Source organism: Malurus melanocephalus, unplaced genomic scaffold, assembly GCF_030028575.1.
Source record: "Malurus melanocephalus ecotype Western Australia unplaced genomic scaffold, MMel_1.1 scaffold_49, whole genome shotgun sequence".
NCBI classification, from domain to species: Eukaryota; Metazoa; Chordata; class Aves; order Passeriformes; family Maluridae; genus Malurus; species Malurus melanocephalus.
The window spans coordinates 2,733,516-2,754,165 of record NW_026623281.1 but is presented as its reverse complement, the minus strand read 5'-3'; the positions used below and the strand labels follow the sequence as shown (position 1 = coordinate 2,754,165).

General features: G+C 37.8%; 1 protein-coding gene across 4 annotated transcripts in view; it reads right to left on the bottom strand.

Moving 5' to 3' along the window:
- Nucleotides 1–328: 328 nt before the first annotated feature.
- Nucleotides 329–20,650, bottom strand: part of SH2D4B (SH2 domain containing 4B) — a 94,065-nt gene continuing 73,743 nt past the window's right edge. For 3 of the 4 annotated variants that reach the window (XM_057365224.1, XM_057365226.1, XM_057365225.1), the window contains exons 11-12: nt 4,767–4,987; nt 330–2,949 (exon numbers count right to left, since the gene is read on the bottom strand). In XM_057365224.1, coding sequence (XP_057221207.1) covers nt 2,857–2,949; nt 4,767–4,987 — 314 coding nt within the window. In that variant the 3' untranslated portion in view covers nt 330–2,856. Of the gene's footprint in view, nt 2,950–4,766; nt 4,988–20,650 lie in introns of all 4 variants that reach the window. The other variant, XM_057365227.1, reaches the window with a different exon arrangement.

The following is a 20,650-nucleotide window of genomic DNA, read 5'->3' as shown; positions in this document are numbered from 1 at the left end:
AGGGACACACTTCACAGAGGTCACTTACCTCAACCTCTTGGGAAGGCAAAAGGAATCTTAAAGCAAAGCCATAACAAAGCAGAAAAGAAAGCCAGTCTTTGGAAATCATTGAAAAATAAGCTCTGTATAAAAATAAGACTGTAAATAATGAAAAAAAAATTATTGATATAAAGAGAAAACTTCTCCCACTGTGAGCTACCACAGTCTACCTGAGAGCAGGTTTGTGCTGTGGCTTTGTGTAAATGACAGCATTTAGACGCAGTGAAATGTGATGRAAGTCCATTAATGCTCTATATTCAGGTTTGTGGTGACTCAAGGGGAGCCTGAAGAGAAATGAATCACTGGTTCATACAAACTGTAGTCACTGTAYTAATGCTGCCTCACCTCAGCCAAGAAATAGGTTTGCTTAATTTGATTCAAGGTAACTGAAATCTGATGGAAATTCTCACTTGGGATCTGGTTTTTGGAAAGAGTTTCTATTCAGGAAGCCTGAAAATAAATCTGTTATAAAAATGTTTTTAGGTATTTCTCTCTTGAGGCAGGTGTTACTTTATTCAGCTTAGAATAATGGGGATTTAGTACTTAAAAGAATCATCCAGGACATCTATTATAAAACTAATGTGCAAATACTCATACTATATCATTATTCCATTAATTAAAAGACTGGCATCCATATTCCTTCAGTAGCTTGGAAATCTCATCCATGACTGCTGTCAATTTCTTTGCTTGGTTTTTGTACCTTTTTAGAGAAAAGAGCAGAATTAAATTAAAGATGTCTATGTACAATAACAGATTAAAACAAAATTCAAAAGAACAGATGGTTYTGTGACTCTGGGAAGAAGCAAGAATAAATCCTCAAGAGATGTCTTTTTCAAAGATACCTGAAAATAAAGCGTGGGACCTTGTGTGCTGTATTTTATTGGTGGGAAACATGAGAAAAGTTCAATTCATTTCAAAGTTTCAAAGATTACCTTTCTGCTGTGGCACTTTTCCTTATGAAACACAATTTCCATAGCAGGCCTCTCAGTGAATTCCTGGTGGTTTCATCAACAAGAAATGTTGACAGGAAATCTTRTAAGGCAATTCCATACCATGCCACTCCTATGACTCACCAATACCYACCACTAGAAAAACAGGTCAGAAAGCAAGACTGGAAGGTCACAGTGTGATGAGCTAAAACTGCCCTGGCAGCCAAGGAAATGGCAGCTCCACAACCATTTATTTACCCAGTGATGAACAGTTCCTCCAGCACCACATGGAGAGGCAGGCAGAGAGAAGGAGAGGCAGCATTSGAGGCTGAGGCACAGACCAGCCCACCTTTTACAGATTCAAGCATGTCAAATCTACCTCCAAGACACATTTAGCTCAAAGTTGCGATCTTGCAGACTTACAGGGAGAAAAGGACACAGCAGTGCCCAGTCTTCCTCCCAAAGCAGCAAAAATAAAAAATGCTTTCAAAACAACAGCATAAAAATATTTCCCCCTTTCTTATTTTCTTAATTTTCCATATTTACTCCTTCATTGCTTTACCTTCTATTCTTCCTGCTAACTGGGTTATCTTTTCATAGTCCCCTTACTGTCTTGTTGCCCCCTCAGGCAACAAAAAGCACCTGTTAACTCAGAAAACATCTCCATGCTTGTACTTCACTCAAGGATATTGGCAACAGCTGCATGTCTCTACCAAGGAAAGCTGTTCTTAGTTTCTGCTGGCTATGATCTCCTTTTGTTTCTTTCAAAACTTATCTTCAGTGAAGTGCACTCTATTGCTGCTGCTTCTGGTTCTATATTGTTTAGATTTCTTTCCAGGTAAGGCTGAATTAGCTGGATATTTTTCATTATTTCTGTGGGGCTATGGGGAAAAAAAAGAGGCAATTCCTTTACATGATAATTCTGCCATTTATTAAGATAATAAAACTCTTAGTATAAATTGCAGTTTTCCAAGTAATATCATTTGCTCTATTTTCATGGAGTTAATATACATAGCAAATGGATCAGGAACACATTGTGTGCATMTTTTTCTGGTGATAATGTAATTAGCTGCACCTTTTCTATGTATAAATATACCAGTCCCACTGTCTCTCAGATAAGGAMAATACCCACGCCTACAGCAAAGTAAAGCTAGCAATATCCAGTGGGTCTGTTGCGCATCTAAAAGCAGAAAACATGCAAGGCCAGCGAGAGAACTGTGCAGCAMATCAAACTGTTTTCTTTAGAATAAACTGACCACTTACTGTATTGGAGTAAAGCTCCTTCCAAGGCTGTTGGATGAAAATGCAAATAACATGTGTATGACCTTATTCTGTCTTTTGTGGGGAACTGTAGGCCTGAATTCAAAAGCATAATGGAGAGTTTCAAGCTACATCTAATTCTGTAAGCAATCACTAATTTYGTAGGGGTGTTTTAAGACTGCTTCTCTTGTTATCAGAAGTGCACCACTGGGTAATGAAATTGTCAACAGAAACTGTCAAACCTTGCTTTGGAWCACAGAATCTGTTCACCAACACTGATACTTCATACAGTACTCTATGAATTGCTCCTRCCCATGCTTCTTGCTGTACAAAACATGAGAAAATTAAGACAGGAACTTAGCATTCAGTGCAATTGGCCACAACCCCTTGAAAATTTTCTGGTAGTCCTCTTTTGCAATTTGCTGGTAATTTCTCACCTTTCAAGAGCTAACAATATGAATAATGATGATCATTCAGATGCAAACCAGAAATATTTTAGGCCTCCTAATGAGGATATTTTTTGGCCACAAGACCAGTGGCTTTGAAAGTTGGGTAACTACTTTCATTGTTTACTTTTGTAACTATTTCTACAGCTATCCAGAATGCATTCCTGTTAGTCCTGGATCAGTTATTCAAATAATGGGCTGTAGTCTGGTGGATTCTTCTGCTGTCCACATGGCTCCAGTAGTAGCTCCCCACCTGAGGATGTGATGATTTCTTCCTGGAAAGATAAAAGCAATTAAAATATCAAAGTTTTAAGCCACACCTACCTTCTAAGAACTGCAATGAAGAYCCTCAATCCAATGTAATTGGCAAGCAATTGTGAATAAACCTTGATAAAATAATTACAGACCAGCAAAAGGATCTCATTGATTAATAATTTTCTTCATGCTGTGTTTATCTCGTTCTTATGGTGGTATTAACTTGTGCTACTATCAAACAATGAAATGAGTGCACACAAGAGGYGTCTACTTTTTGTAGAAGTTGAAGATTGATAGATGCACCAAAATGAGCTGGAATCCAGAATTATACTGACTAAAATAGTTATCTTTCATCTGAGAGTTTAGATCCCAGTTATGGATCTATATATGGGCATAACATTTTCAAAACCTATCTAGTTTCTRTTGAAATTCAATGCAAATTTGGTGCTCGATTTCCTCAAAACACATGCAGGCTCCCAGTGGTTGTTCCCTCTCAACCACTACATCAGAGTAAGGATCAGTTCAGAAAATTCCTACCCAAATTAAATAATTTTCAGAATCAAAGAATCACAGAATCATGTAGYTTGGAAAAGACCTCTAGGATCATTGAACCCAACCTTTGACCACCACCTTGTCAACGAGGCAAGAAGGTTGTGAAGAAGTAAATACAAATATTTAGCAATKATCTTGGACATGTTATTGCTGATTTCCAACAGTATTTAAATGCAAACAATGCAARGAGAAGATGCACACCCACACCATATTCTGTAAAGTTTGCTCTTCTGGTTAATGGTTACCACCCCCTTGTGTCTGCCAGCTGAGCTGCTTGAGTGACCACTTAGYTYTTTTAATCAMAATGAAASAAAATRAAGTCAGTAAGTATAAGCAAGTAAAAAATTAGTTATGCCGGCCCTGTTCATTTTGATTGAAAAGGAAAAGGCCCTCAAAGAAAAATCCATGCAACCTTTGGGATGGGGAAGCCTACTCTTGASAAAAATACTGAGGAAAGCAGCACCTGCTCCAGAGAACACAACAAGGGAAGCTTCAAGGGAAAATGTGCCCACAAGTTGTGAAGAAAAAGAGGAGCAAAAAATTTATAGAGTTATTCTGAGACAAGAGTGAGAAAAGGATAGAAGAGGAAAGGRAACTAGAAAAGAGAGGATGAAGAGGAATTATGAGGGTGGCTAAGAAAAGAGTAGAAATAAAACTGATGTAGATAGTGAGAAAGATGATGAAAACAAACTATGCTTTCAGAAACAGTGCTACTGTTTAGTTACAGTCTGGTAACAAGAAACTGAAGTTGGCGGTAAAGTAACTCAAACCCATCTAAAGTCSAATAGCAAATTACTCTTGTAAGATTGTTTTGGGTAATGACGAATGACCCTTAAGACATCCCTCAAAGAGAACCCCTCCATGTTCCCTTCTTTGCTGCAGGTCACATTCTCTTGCTTTTGCACATTACAGCCCTCACATCAAAGGTAGAAAAACGCTGAAATTTCATTGAAAGACCTTTTTATGGTATTTCCAATCCTATTTTCCACAGCAAAGAGGCTCAGAAAGCGTTACATCTGTCAGCCCTTATTAGTCCMTTTGTAGCCAAGGAAAGCACACACTGCATAAGGGGCACAAGTACATTCTGGAGCATTTGAAAGAAGGGGAAAAGCTTTCTGATTCACTGCAACASAAGCATGAATGTTACAGCTAGGGCTTAGTGCACAACATTCTTCCCCCCACCGTGGTCATTACTATTTTCCAGTGAGGTTTCAAATTACATGGCTCCTCATTAAATTATTAATCCATTGCACTCAGCTATTGATCTCCACCTAGTGAGTGTTACCTTGTGAAAATCAATGAGATCTGTGAGCGTTGGGTGTCGGTTTGGATCCACCCCCAGGAAGCTGTAGAAATCCCCCGAAGCATCGACCAGGAAGTGCTTGAACCCGTTTTGCTGGCGGTAGGACAACGCGTAGCCCCAGATTTTCTCACTGACTCGCACCAGGAATGCGCCTTCGGATTTATTCATCAACAACTCCTCTGCTTCCTGACGGCTGATAATGCCTGGCAAGAAAAAGCCCTATGGTTATGTAGGAAACGGGTCTGTCAGAGGTAGTCAAATGCAGCAAATACTGAACAGAAGTGAAATCACAGTGGTGTAACTCAAGAAGTCTGAAATGTTTATAGGAGGAGCTGGAGACAATGTTTATGCTGTTCGCTTCCAAAGGATGGCTGTTAGAGTTTTGATGGAGTCTGGTGGGATATTCTTTCTAATTTGATGATGAAGAATTGCTTTTTCCCATCCTTACTGCTTTTTCCAAGGAAGTGCATCAATGCAACTGGCCTATCAAAATAGGAAATTCTGGACAAGTGGTCATTTAAGMAGTGTAGCATGGATTGGCACTGCAGTTTGAATTTACAATACATAGCTGATATTTGCAATTGTATTGCAGTTCTTCAGACTCAGTTGCCTTACAACTGTTTCACAGGTCCTACAGAAGGAATGTAAAACAAGTGCCAGGAGAAAAAACATTTCTCTGCTTTTGTACATCCACACACATACATAGAATTTCAAAAACTTTCCCATTTTATTCTTTTGTGTAGGAAAAATCTTCATCTCTCTTTCTTTCTGTTCCTAGGGTACAACACTGAAGTGTTGCTCTGCTTGCATAGAGGTGATAACAGATAAACCCTATTCTGATAACAACCCACAAAAAAGATGTTCTCAGAATTGCACTTGGCACTGTACCAGGACCTACCATCCACCCAGAGAGCCTGGTTCCAGCCTGTCTGCTCGGCCTAGAGGACAGTCAGCTCATGTCTCAATTATCTGTGAAACACCAGATGCTCCCTTTCATCAGGAACAGCTGCTGAATGAGGCCATTCTGAATGTGAACATGGCACATACGTCAGTAAATAATGTATGTACATGTTCCAAAGTTACTCTCAGTGAGGATAACTTTCTCCAAACAATACATGCAATATTTAATGGAACTGCTTACCATCACAGAATCCTACACATGTCCTAGTGAGAGTTCCATGGAGCCCTGAAAAGCCCCACTGTTTTAGTTCAACAATAAACAGAGCCCAGGGATTATCAGTTCGTACAAAGAAGGGCTTACCTGAAAGTCTGGAATGCTCCAATTAAGTCCACAAGGAAAACTGTGCCTCTGGGAGATATAGGAAGGGAGTGAGGAGGTCTGGGTACTAAAAGCAAGCACTGTGTGATGTTAGGAAAGGTAGAAAAGCATCTCCTCCTTTCATTTTTTTTGGTCTACTTTAAGAATATGAATTTCTTTTACAGTTTTAAAGTGCAATGAAGGGATCAATCTCAATGGGGCTCAGAGGTCCCTAAAGGAATAACCTCAGTACTAAGAAGWAAAACACACATATACAGTCTGCTGAGTGATGCACACTTCTCTTTTGTGGGGGATATTGCACCATCTTTGCAGCAGACATGAAAAACAGGCAGTAAACGTGCAAACATAAGCACTGGTTTAGAAACAACAAGTAACTGCTCAGCAACAGTGTCAATTGAAAACTGATGCATTTTTCAAAATTAAAAATAGTTTCAGGAGGTATTCCCAGATGAATTGTTACAAATTTTTGAACTTTGTTCCCATTAAAAGATAGCACCAGTATGAATCCATWTGATACAGCATATTATGGGAAGCTGTACCACCACATCCCAATAGCAGACGTCCAAGAATTACACAAAAGCTGATTCTGAAACCACATTATCTGCTATCCCAGTCTTGTCTCAAGCTGGCCTAATTTAAATATACATGAAAAGGTTTCATTAGTGATTATGGTGGCTACTTCCTTGACAAATCTCTGCTGGAAATAAACGTGGGTGAGCCACACTAACAAGCTCAGAACAACAGGAAAGGATAAACAGTKCCATCACCAGCAAATACTACATTAATTACAATAAATCAGTATTTATACTGTAATTCTAGATTGGAGGTATGTTGGTAACTTTTGATATAGGAACTGGGTGCTGTTAAAACTACCTCTTCTCCAAACAGTGTCAGAACTGTTATGTAGCCCTGACAGGGAATGAAGTGGATTAGACAATTCAGCCTCAATGAATATGGAAGATTTATGAAAAAAGAGGGTTTACGTTACACATTGAACACTATTTTTAGCATATTTCTAGGGTTTGAATCGCTATCAGGCATATAATATGAAATTCATTTAGCATTGATTAGTTTAAAGGCAACCAATCTGTTCACCTGCTCCCAACTCCCACCAGTGGAGCTAAAACATTGGAGGCTTCCACATGATGCTGTCTTCTTTGCCAGACCTTATTTTTATTCTGTTCACTTTGTATCATTGAGTAGGTGAGAAACACTGCATCGCTCACAGCCAAGTTCTTTTTTTTTTGTTTTAATTCTCTTTCCTTCTAAAGATGAAGTAATAAATTATCAGCCAGCCACTTTCTTCCCTTTCATTCTCCTGATTCTGTTAATAGCTCATGAGAAACCATCTCTCCCCACCATCTCCTCCGTCTCCTTGCCTCCCGGTTATTTTATTTTTCTCTGTTTCAATTCTTCAGAGGGGATTATTACAACAATGAAAGTCTCCCTCTACCCTTTAAAGAACATTATCCTGTTCTCAAGACAATTGGAAAAAGAGTGGCACTGTTCTCTCCTGAGATGACTGGAGAGACACRGACAACATCTGTGAAATCCCTACATTTAAAATTGTTTTCACTAAAATCAAGAAACTTTAGTTTCCCAAGSCGCCAGTAAGAGGTACAGAATCACAGATGCTCTTATTTGTGATAGTTAGGATATTAATTATAAACATTATCTGGAATAGAAATCACTGATGCTTTGAAAAATGATTTTACCCTCATTCTCATTCTTGCTAATCTCTTAAAAAGATTTAAAAAAAGGAAAAATGKAACATCTTCACAATTACTCTATCATCAGTATCATCATTTTCACTCACCGTGTGGCCAAACACACATCTACCTGCCCCCTTCAAACAGTCTAGTGTTGCAATGCTTATAGATATTACCATTTTGGATTCTTAGCAAGAGAACAACATTTTCTAAGACAGTTATTTCAAATCATAGAACACTCATCATCAAATGACATATTCCTAACTAACAGCTTCATTTTTAACATAAAGGGCCCATAATGACAATTTGCAGATGACAGGCAAGTCCTGACATTTTTGTTKTAATTATGTTCTTTTTACTGCCACCAATCTTCAAGAATGAAAAAAGAGCATCCTAACAATTAGGGTATATTAAGCTCATGTGAGCAGAGGCGAGTTCATAGTTAATTTAGTGATTAATTTAGTTTATTTAATGCTGCCTTCCAAGTTTACAGCAGCCTCAACAGCAGAAAGTGCCATTCTGCAATATTCTGCAATAACACCTCAGCTTCCCACTCTAMTTTCAGGATTATCCTACATACACCCTAGTGTAAAATTCAGGAGATGAAATACATATATATTTGTTACAAGAATGCCATACCAAGCTCCAATCCAAACAAGAAAGGCTGACAAACTTTGCCAACAAGGCAGACTATGTACTAGAAGTCTAGAATTCTTTTTTTTCACTATACAGATAAAGCTAGCCATTGTTGTAATCTATCAAGGGTCTAAGGTACACATGTAATAGTCATGTCTATACCTAAAGATAATTCAGCCTTTAGTAGTCAATATATATTTAATATACAAATATACCTATTATAAATATTATGTACATTTTAAAATACATGCATACTATAATATATTTGTATATGTCAAGAGGCCAGCTACGATTAGAGGGACAGCAGGCACAAACACAGCTCCAAAGCTTTCATTTACCCTTCTGCAGYAGAAGCTATTTACTCAGCTGATGCTTTCTCTTTTCATATTTTTCCATTAGCTTGATCTCAAACACTCCAGTTCATGAGGTCTTACTCAAAAAAAGTGCTGCAAATACTGGCATGAATAAATGAGAACAATGGAATGAAAGTGTTCATGCCATAATTGCTTTCACGATCATTATGAAAAGCCTTCTATTTTGTGCAAAATTGATTTGATGAACAATTATGAATATTCACATGTAATCAATGCAGAAGAAAGAGATTCATCCTGTTTATAAAACTTAAGCCATCTAACCAGGGAAGTGTGTAGGTCACTAATCAGAATCCAAAACAGAGAGAAGCCAATACCAGTATCACCTTTGTTTTCAACAGGATTAGATGAAAGCCCAATTGAATTCAAATACGCCTGGCAATCATGGCTTGAATGAATCACATGCTAATGATCATAAAAACACATTACACCTAGAGCAAGGGTAAACAATAAAGACATACGTAAACACAAGGAATTGCAAGGAATTAGCAGATAACTCCTGGATAATGTAAAGGACTGTATTTGTTCCATTATACAGGCAGACCTAATCACAGTACTTGAAAAGATCGTAGATATCATAGATACCATTTGGAATAAGAAATGTCCCAATGTCAAATGAGCAAATTTTCCAGAAATTTCCAAATCAACTTTTTCTCTTCAAGATTTAATTTGAAAGTCAAAAGTTCGACTGCACCTCACAATGGGAAAAAAAAAAAAACAAAACAATCCTGAAATAAATTTCAGTATTAAAAAACACTATCAASCCAGAAAATTATTTTGTGTAGAACAGATTTTAGGATCTTAGGCATTTTTAATCAAAACAGAAAAGTGCTGATTTGATAGAGGAAAATACATTGTAGGTTTTTCTCCCCACTTCATTATCATTTAAGAAAATCACACAGTTGGAAGTAAAAATCAAACCTACTAGAAGCCAAAATGTGAATAAAGGCAATCAGTTTTGAAAGAAATAATCAGAAAATTAAACGTAAATTCAGAAGGGATTGATCCAAGGATCAATCAGAGGAGCTGGCAGGCTGTGTCAGCACAGCAGCATTAACACAAGCCACAGCCAGGAGGAGCAAGCACAGCTTCTGAAAACACCACTCTACAAACCTCTTGGAGGGGGAAGAGCTTTCAGAGCCACAGAAGATGAAGATATAGTGAGGAGCCAGCACAAGATGAACACTTGAAGCTGAGGAAATAAAGTTTGGAATAGATMTGACCTTTTGGAGATCCCACAATAAGGTGGGATAGTAAAGGCTTGAAATAAATTCTCAAAAGCATGGCACTAGCAAGCATCTCTGCTCTGGGAGAAGGCAAAAAATCCAGCTCCTTCGACCACTCAGAAAGATCAAAAGCATAAAAGCAGGGAAGATGAAGWAATTGCTTCCCTGCAGTGCTAGAACTAGAGCAGCTGTAGTTTATACTCTCAAGGAAAAGCATGACTCAAAGCAAGTTTCCTGAGGTCCACTTTTCCAATTCTCTCCCACAGGTGCAAGTCTATGTGTGGACTCTTAAACTGACTGAACATAGTTCTGGTTGCTCATTGGGAAGGACACACTTAATCTATAGCAGGGTGATGTCTACACTGTATACTTTATGTMATCCTTGAGACAATGTCACATAAAGAACGCTGTTATCAGAATGGCGCTTTATGGACTGTGCTGCAACTGAAATAGTCAAAGGATAACAAATATCTTGAAGTCATAAGTTGCCATTTTTCTGGTATYTCCAGTAGGAGCAGCATGCACAACTAAAGATGCACAAATATTTGCAGCAATAGGATCTTACAGTTAAAGAGGTTTCACCTCCTCCTTCCTTTTAGTCATAATACTTTTTTGAATAATGCCACAACACAAATAGTGAAATAARAGATCAATAGTATTGTGTGAGAAAAGCCATAGCCGAGAGATAACAATAGCTCTGCCTCTGCTGTTTCAGAATAGAAGCAATAAAGACTAAAAAGCAAAGCAAGGGAGTAAATCAAAGACATCTGGTAATAGAAACAAAGCTGTTGAAGCTATTCACCATCTGCTGTTAAGGCAGAATAAACTCACATGGGACTACATCTTCAAAAGAGTTCTGCTCCCATTTAGACATTGAAATAAATGGCCAGGCTCAAGAAAAATCCAACAAACAACAAAAATTCAATAAAAAACCAAACAAAAAAAACAGCACAATGACTGGTAGGTTTGTTGGGTTTGGGAGGAGGGGGGAACAGACTGATGRATGGACATACATGACCTGTGGTTTTTGGTTTTTTCTTGATTTTTTTGTTTGTTTTCCAAAATCTGGCCAGAAGTGTCATGGAGGGAGCCCAAGAGCCAAGGGCTAGTGAATTCCTATGTAATGTGTTTCCTATTTACAGCTAGTAAGAATGCAGATATGTCATGCTATGCTGCTGCATGTTGRTAATGTAAGTCCTAGTAAATAGCACTATTTTATGGATACTGGTAACAGAGAAAATATGTGCAATAGGTCACAAAAAGCAAAACCTAAAATATGAGTAAATAAAACCTGCCTCCAAAAAACTGCCATGGAAGACAAAGCTGGGATGTATTTAGAAATCAGCAGGTAAAACACACATTTGAAAAGCACTGGCCATCTGATATATGAGTTCTCTCAGTACTCAGGGCCAGTATGGGGCCAGACTCCTCTGAGCTACACAGGCAAAGCTCAGTGAGACTGCTTAGGGAGACTCGGGAGAAATTTTCCTTTGCTCCACATTCACCACAATGTTGTTTTCTCCAGCACAATTTCAGGAGCGTGCAGTAACAAACCCAAAATGGGGATAAATCTGTGCTGTGGGAAGGTGAGCAGAGTCCATKAGCCATTCTCCACCATTCCTCTCCCTTGGAACCATCCCAACACATTTAASGCATGTGCAGGATTGGGAAGCTGCACCCCAGTGAGGTGAGCCATCTCCCCTCGCTCAGTATAGGAAGAATGCCCTGGGTGACCTACAGACCAAAGCCCAGAGGAATAATTTCTGATGGCAAGAGGTCCCTTCAGACAAGGATGAAGCACATTGACAGTGTATCATGTCCTAAACAAGCTCTCCTTGAACACTTACTTGGAGCATAGGACTATCGTGAGTCTCTATACACAGGAGAAATTCAAGCAAAAGTATCTCAGGTAAAAATACACAGGGCTTGTTTTGTTTGGGTGGGTTTTTTAAGGTTTATCTGTAGATTTTTTTTTGGTTGGTTGGTTTAGGTTTTTTTTTTTTTTATAATGTGGATTCAGCTCTCTGTTTTGTCAGGATACAACAGAACAAAGCAAACTCAGTCCTCAGAAGATTTCTTAAGTCTCTAAGAATAAGATCCTCWAAAGCAATTAAAAACCCATTGAAATTCTGAAATAAATGGGTGCCTCTCCCCTGGGAATCTTCAAAATTCCCATCTAAATGAATAGAGCACTTATAATGGGTATTTTTCTCCAGGTTTACAGAAAATCAGGTGTGTCACATCCATTGTTGCCAAGGTGGCTCACAGTTAATTCCCTATGCACTCTGCAGAAAATACACCTCTTAATTGTCTCCTTTGGAGCTTGTTCTACATCCAGCTATCAAATACTGTAAAAACCCTTTATACTCACTGTCAAAACATTTACACCTTATTCACGAGCAAGCAGTGCAGCACATAAAAGATAGGTGTTGGCATTACTCGTCTGAATATACCACTGTATAATAGAGCTGTAAATTATTCTGTTAATGTCTCCTCAAAGCCTAAGGTTGGTTTCTTTCCTTCTTTTCAGAATGCATTAGCTGGGAGGAAAACAATTTCACCCCTCTCTTCTCTTTGTACATAATTTCACCTATCAGAAGAGAAAAGATAGCACAAAATACCTTTAACCTTTTATTTCATATATATTATATCTTGKTTTTTTTCTTTAGATAGAGGATCTTCTGACCTGAAATCCCTACATTAAATCTCTAGTATTCCTCTTTAATTTTTTTGAGTTTTCTCTTCTTGTCTGAACAGGTTCTAAAGAAAAGCTTACGTGAAAAACTGGAACAGTTAACCATTCCATTTTCAGTGGGCTCTCAAACTACATTTCTGTGTTTAGTTTAGTATGTATGATCAGTAAATTGACAGAAGTTATGGGTCAAGAATATTTCACTTTGTACTGCTTTCACTGTTGAAACACTGTTGTCTTTGAAAATCAAAAGCCTTAATGTTCAGGTGAAGTCACTTTAAGATCAACAATAGGAAGGTTGGGTATTTAGTTTTGCTTTTGTTTGGTTGGGTTTTTAAATCAATAAACACTTCCAGGTCTATATAAACATTCTAAACTCTGTTAGAGATACCTGACATTTCCTGCAAGTAACGTGGAAAATAGATACATGCATGAGGATGGCTTCAAACTTGAGAAAATATCACTACACAATCCAAGTAGGAAACTTTGTTACAAGTATTGTTCCTGTAGGATGCATTAGCCTCCTTACAAYATAGATGAGAACGAATTTTTATTTCCATTGTTTGTGAAGAAGATAGCAAACTATACAGACAATAAATAAACTTCTGTGATGGGTGCATGATGTGACAGATGCAGAATAAATATCAGCACCTTGCTGCATCTTCTGAAAGATGAAAATTTGCCTAATCAGTAAAGCAAACAGTAATATCTCACTAAAGCCTGACAGGGCTAGAAATTGTASAGTGGCTTAATAAAAACAGAGCAAAGAAACTGATTTATGCTCTGATCCTGGCTCAGCAAACTAAAACACATCTGTTCTAGTACAGTAGTCACTGATACTGTGTTTTGTGTGAGAATTGAGAAGTGTGGCATTTTTTTAGAAGGTTAGTGGCCAGTATTCATCATTCTTTCTCCAGTCAGACAAAACATTTGCATTCATTCAGTCTGGGTCTTGCAAGCAAGAAAGGAAAAAAATGGGAAATTCTAATTTGTGGGCATCTTTTGCAAGTACTTCRCTTGTTTACATTATTCACCTTGTTATTTCTCATCTAAATTCTCAAACTTTACTGAATTTGAAAATGAGAGAGAAAAACCTTCCAGTATGCAAATAAGATCTAAATCAAGGTARAATATGAGAAAGCTGATATGTGAAAGGAGAKGAGGGGAGAGGAAACCCCCTYGTGGGATCTATTGATGTTCTCATCATYAGGCTCTTGTTTCTCCTAAATACTYCTGAGGGCAACATAGACACGAATATGTAAGACTGAGCTTTWAAAAAGCAAAACAAAAGAAACCAAAGAAAGCCCACAGTGACATTTTTGTTTACTTTGGATTTCTGCAAAAAGGCAAAGCAGAAGAATTAAAGCAGTCTCTYAGCAGAACCTTCCTGGCTTTGTACAACTCATTCCAAGGCAGCTCTGCCAGGTGACACACCAGGGGGAACACATGGACCAGAGGCAAGAACAGTGYATGCAACACCAGCACCCTGAAATAGCCTCAGCTGGGATGCCCTTCCTGCAGAGAAATCATCTCAAAGAGCCCAGAACTGGCTGAAGGGCAGCTGCTGGAGGGGACAGCTCTGAACACTCTGAAACTGAGGTCAGTTTGTGAAGTCGGCACTAATTCTTTCTGGAATCAAAGGCTCCTTTAAAAATAATTTAAAGAAATCTATAGAAGCAGAAGTTACTTGCAATTCAAAATCAGCAGTGGCTGAACACTTTAACCACTGAAGGCATTACAATCATGCCTCTGACTTGTCATGCAAGCTGAATTTGGAACTCTCCCCATCATTCACTCAGTGCATGGAAATGTTAYCAATCCCCACTTTGTGCAAGGGTGAAAAATTGGAAGTGTTAAAACTACTGTCAGTCCCAGGGATTGTTTCTGAAAAAAACATGTCTCCTCAGATTTTTATTTTAACTTGCAGTATCTTCCCTCTTTCAAGTCTATATGCACATTTAACCACCAAGATTTTCTTTTAAAAAGTGTCAGAGGAAATACTTGTACTTGCAAATCTACAGGTGTTTAATCTCAACAAGAAAGACAAGTCAAGCACAAAATTTCAAATGTGCAGTCTCTTAAAACAGCTGCATATTTTACTCTGGAATAAGCATTACTGACTGAAGTGTGGAATACTTTAYAGGACATTTAAGTTCATAATCAGTATTTTTAAAAAATCAAATGCTAATATATATGCATATATTTATTTTAGTGCTTCTGCACTACATCTTAATACATTGATGTTTCTTAATGAGTAAGATGCGCTTTTTGTCTTCAAATGATTTTGGCATGAGAAAAATACTATATGCTAAARCTAAATCTATATGTTTTCACTCACAGCCTTTCAGTATTGACAGGTGAATTAGTGTTGATCCTTCTAAATTGTGAGTACATGGATGCTTAGGCACACAAACATTTAAGCTGGCAATGCYGATTGGATCCTTTTGGAACCTGCCCTTGTGCCTAAAAATATGGCCACATTTATGGATGTATAGAAGAGACAGTAAATAATGAACATTCATTAAAAAAGGCTGCTGTGGGCTAAGAAAAAAATGAACTCCATCCCAGCCAAAAGCAGGATATCACCCACTATTTCCACTTATAGAGGAAATATACCACTTATAGAGGAAAGTGGGATAAAATTCAACACCCATRAATTTCTTGATGTCCATGCTGTCACTATGATATTATACTGAATTAATTATATAATAAATCAGCATAAACTCTGGCAAAACAGGGCCTGATTRGATCTTGCCTTGTACATTGTGCAGTCATTTATTCTGGGGCAGTTTTTGACCCATTATACACAGTTTTCCACACGTAATTAAGTACAGAAAATACAGAGAAATTAAAAAATCAGGCCTGGGTCCACACAGGCTGGACTGAGACAATCAGCTGCCAAAAAGCTTTCTAATAATAATAGCAATAAATTACTTTGAATTGTAACATGCTCTGATTTTCTACCAAAATGAATAAGACAGCAACATGAAGTCCTRCTGCAGTTCCCTGAGCCACTCTTGGTGCAGCTGTAAATGGCTAGGACACAATAGCAACTGGATTTACTAAATGCAGCAAAGGAATGAATTGCTTAGGTAACATGAAGCTRCTGGCAAATTTCTTCAAGCCAAGTGAAAAGCAGCAAAATGGACAAGAATATTCTGAAMTCATGGTGGCTGCATGACACAGACTAGAAAAAGCAAGGCAGATATATCCAYAACACCACATTTTATGGGTATTCCTGCCTTTATCAGATAATCTCCAAAAACCAYAGAAAAACCACACCAAAACAAAACAAAAACCCCACCTACACATGCAAAATCAAAAAAACCAACAACCAAACACTGGAGGGCAAAACAGTGCAATTAGTTATGACACAAATTTTTAACAGTCTGCAATTCTTAATGGTTAAAGCTCAGAGAAAACCAACAATGCCACTTTATCCAGCTTGCCTCTAGAAAAATTTTTTTTTTTTAAAAAAAAGCCATTCTCAGGCATTGTTTCATTTCTTCACATGCCCATAAATCTTCTCCACATGTTTTGTATAAAAGCAATATAATGTTTTCATTATAAAAACAAAGTATGTTTAAGCATATTTTCAATACATATTTCAGTTTTCCCTAGTTTTTCTGAACTAAGATAAATCCCCAAACTTCAAATCTGGATTTAGAAACCAAACTTACTGTGCTTATTAGAGGTTTGACATGTTTTACTTGGATGTAACAACACAACCAAAAGATAGACTCTAGCTTCAGGGAAACAGGAAATATATCCTAGTTCTATTTAGAAAAAATCTCAAAAAAATAAAAAAAAGAGATTTACTGAATGAAAACACATTTTAGAACATCTGAACAACAATTTCCATCTTTATAAAAAGGAAGAAAACTGCACTGGCTTTAGACTACCAGATGGATTCAAATAATTTTCTGTATGATGCATCTCTGAATGAATACTTCAATTACGTTCCACAAAAGCAATTAATCTGCAGTTCTACCTAAAACAAACAAGCTTCACAATTACTTCAATGAAAGAGTGAAGTAAAATGCTGAYATGAGTAATGACTCTTAGATTTTCAAAATCTGCTTGTGTGTAAACTGAAACCCAAARCTCTCCACAGACATCCATGCTTGGTAAGGTTTATTCAAATTGTCAAATTGCTGTGAACAAATGCCATGAACAGGGTAATATGAAATACAGAACTGGCTAGGAAAGGTTTTATAATTCTTGTTACCAACAGAGAGGTGATACCTAGACTCATGTTCTGAGCATTATTAATGTACACAGCCTTCTTTGGGAGCCTTCCTGCTACACTGCCACTTTAAATGGGTTTATTTATGCAAATATTGATTTGTCATTCAGTAAACTGGGGATGCTTTATGAATAAAAGTTCATTAATTTAGTGGTCTCGCTGTAAAAGCATTTGCCCAGTGAATAGACACTGAAATATCCAGAAGATAACTGAGTTACATGGCAGCAAACAAAACATTACATTACAGCCTCTGWCAAGGTGCTAATTTGCTGGAACAAAATACAATAAATTAAAAAAAATACAGCCCACAATCAAAAGTGACTGATCAACCRTTTTCCTTTCTATAATTAAATTAATAGATCCAAAAAGTACAAAAACCTGACATATATAAGCACATACACATGCCCGCAATGGTCTTCAAAAGCACATRTATCTTCCAGCTCACCTCGAACACTGTAATCTCATGGGTGTTGAAGAAGCTGTCAAGATACATCTCCCATAAACCTAAATGACAACTGCACTAGTAAATCACACTGTCAGCAGAGCTCACACAAAAGGAGRAGAAAAACAAAAGGCAGTTAACATGGAGCCCTGGAAAACTCAAATTTTACAGTTGAATGTTTCAACAGATAATGAGGCAGAAAATACACTGTGTTCTTTGCTTTTCATGCTTTTCTCTCAGGTAAAGGAAAATGTTGTTTTCTTTAAATATATTCTCTTTGTGTAAAGCTTAAGAATGCATATATTTTTAGGTACACTAGCAGTCTGAAATCTGAAATTTATTTTTATCTGTGAGAAGCTTCCAGGTGACATCACTGAGCTCACAATGAATCTGTCTACATGTTTTTTTTTAATGAAGTAATTATTAGGACTGTTATTGCTAAAAGGGATACAAATTTAAATCATGGAATATCCAGAGCATTTTCCCATATTCAAATTAAAACAGCAGTTTCAGACAGATTTCTACAAAGATTTTCTGTAACTACTTAAGAAATTGTACTTCCTTATCTAGCTCAAAGAAAAGTAAATCTAGGGATAATATTGATAACTAATTTTTCTTCTCACACTCTTGGCTAGATTTGGGAACTTTAGGCTAACTTTGTTAATTACAGTACTTTCTAGCTGCTTGCAGCATTCTTGCATATTGATTTCGTGTACTGTTCCTCAGGGGAAAAGTTACCTTTAATCACTCAATAAAGTGAACCAGACACTGTTGAAAGTCAGATGAGAACAGCACCGRGATAGTAAAAACATCACACCTAACGAGTGGCACTATAATAACCATGTGCAGCTCTGACAGTGATCCAGTCCTGGGCATCCTCTGGGCTCTGACACAGTTCTCAGTAAAGCCACTAAAAACAGCTACTAAATTGCCTCATTTCCTACCAGCACTGGAACTCAGGTAAGTGAGCCAGCAGCTAGACTCAGAGTCACGGCGGGATTATCTGAATGAGGTGTTTCAAGCCACTACTTAGAAATAGAAATTATTTCGATGGAGCAACGAACTTCCTCTCAAGTTCTGAAAAAGTTCCAATCAGAAGTAGACACAAATTTTTACTTAATTCTTGAATACAAAGTCTGGAACCAAGAGTCTTTCATTTATGCTAAATTTCATGAACGAAACATGATAAAAGGAACTGAACACAGGCTGCTCCTATGCAGAATAATTTGTTCCTATCACCATCTTAATTCTCAAAGATTTGAGATTAAGAACTCCTGTGTATTATATTATGCATGTTTATCTTGGATAGAGAGGTAGGGTTTGAAGCAGTCAGGGCCAATGCCAATCACTGTGTCAACCTGCATGGCTCTTTTGGAGTTTTACCTCTTCAAAAGAGTCACGAGTTTGGGATTTGACAATCCCATCCACCGCAAGGCCAGGAGAAGAAGGAAGAACTGAAACTGAAGAGGGGAGGAAGCTGTCGTTCCCTTCATGTTTGCAAGGGAAAGGCAAATTTCTGTTTCCCGCGCTCCACCTCACTGTGCCTCTGTGGCAGCAGCACGTGGGGAGGTGACACACACAGGTTCTGTCCCTGCAGCCACAGAAATCTCTTCCCTTGTGTCCATCTTCCCGTGCTCACCTCATGCAGTTTAAGTGTCACCATCTGCTCCTAACTGGCTGAACTGGAATTAGGCTAAACCAGCAGCCTAATTTCACACAGCCCCATGCTTTCCCCTTGGCTTGAATGCACACAATACCTGCTGGCACCCTGTTTGAGAGTTGTCTTTGCTTAACAGGAAAATAGTATTACTTCAAAGGAGCTGTCAAACTAATAACTTGTAATCTTTTCCCTTGAGGCTGGATCAATAGGACTGCAGGTTCAATACCTAGCAGAGCAAGAAGAAAAACCAATAAGGCATCCCAGCTGCTGGGAAACCAGGGAAATTTACTGACCTTGGGTCTGCAAGTGTCTGCTGGGCTTTAAAAAGATAAAATAATAAAAGTAACTTAGTCTATTGGAAGCTGAAGAAAATACATACAGAAGCCTGTGAAACAGAAAGCACATCCTTGTAAGAGTGCAGGCAAAGGAAGGAGAGCTGGAGGCATGGCTGATAAACACTCAGACACAGATAACAATGTGTGAGGGTAACAGATAACAGGGTATGAGCAATTAATCCAAGACTAACAAGGTTCTACACAGGACACCTGTGGTATGCTAGAGGGGGTGACCAGGAAACAAACAGATACAGCATTTAAAGGTGTCCAGTATGAGCKGAATGTCTTGTGCTGGCAGGGACTGACAYCTCAGTGTGCCTTGGGCAWGGCTAAACTCCAACTAACACACACACAATGCAGCTGGAAGGAGAAAATAAGGCCTTCTGCATTTGCTTTGGTCTCTATTCACAATCATTATAATTTCTTCCAGTCTTTCCACAAACAACCTTTGTAGATGCTTGGGGTTTTTATTTGTACATAACATTCCTTACTTTGTGTCAAAGTGTTATTTTTATGTCTTTACACATATGATTTCTTCCAAATAGCTCCTGCTCTTAAATCACGTGGTTTTTAGAAAGGATTCTTCATTTCCAAGCACTAAGAGCAGAGCTTCCTGTTCAGACACACCTTTTTGTTTTATGTAGTGTGATTAAAGCTTGAAGGAGCTGCAGTGATAGAGAARTGTACTCACACACAGACCACTTCAAAATGGAGACAGAACCATAAAGAAAAATTACAAGAGCATACAGTAAGCTACCATGATGGTTTCCTAAATAAAATCGTAATTGCTGACAATGGCATGCTCTGGTATTAACAGAGAGGAAAAACATGTAAGTGTTTTAATAAAGGGGACAAAAAGTGTTCAAAATCTAAAGCAATTTGATTTTCAGTATTTTTTTTCAGTAAATTTACCTGGGAGTAAACTCTCTGAAGAAGTTGTTCAAAGAACTACCTGACACAAAGTTGAAAATACTTTTTTAAAAAAATTATTCTTTTTTAACTAACCCTGCACTGTTTGAGCCCTGTACCTGACCTGCTTGTATCCATGAAACCATTAACACATCACGGTCATGTATTCTTGATTATCTCTCATTTTAATTGTCTACAATACCTGCTAAGAAAAATTGCTGCCTTCTATCTTTAGAACGTGCCAAATCTTAAGAATATAGCTTCCAGTTAAAAAGCAGTCAAGAAGGACAGGGTATTGTAAAAGAATAAGAAAGCTCATTTCACATTAGCARTTAGCCTACTTACATTAATTATTCAATTG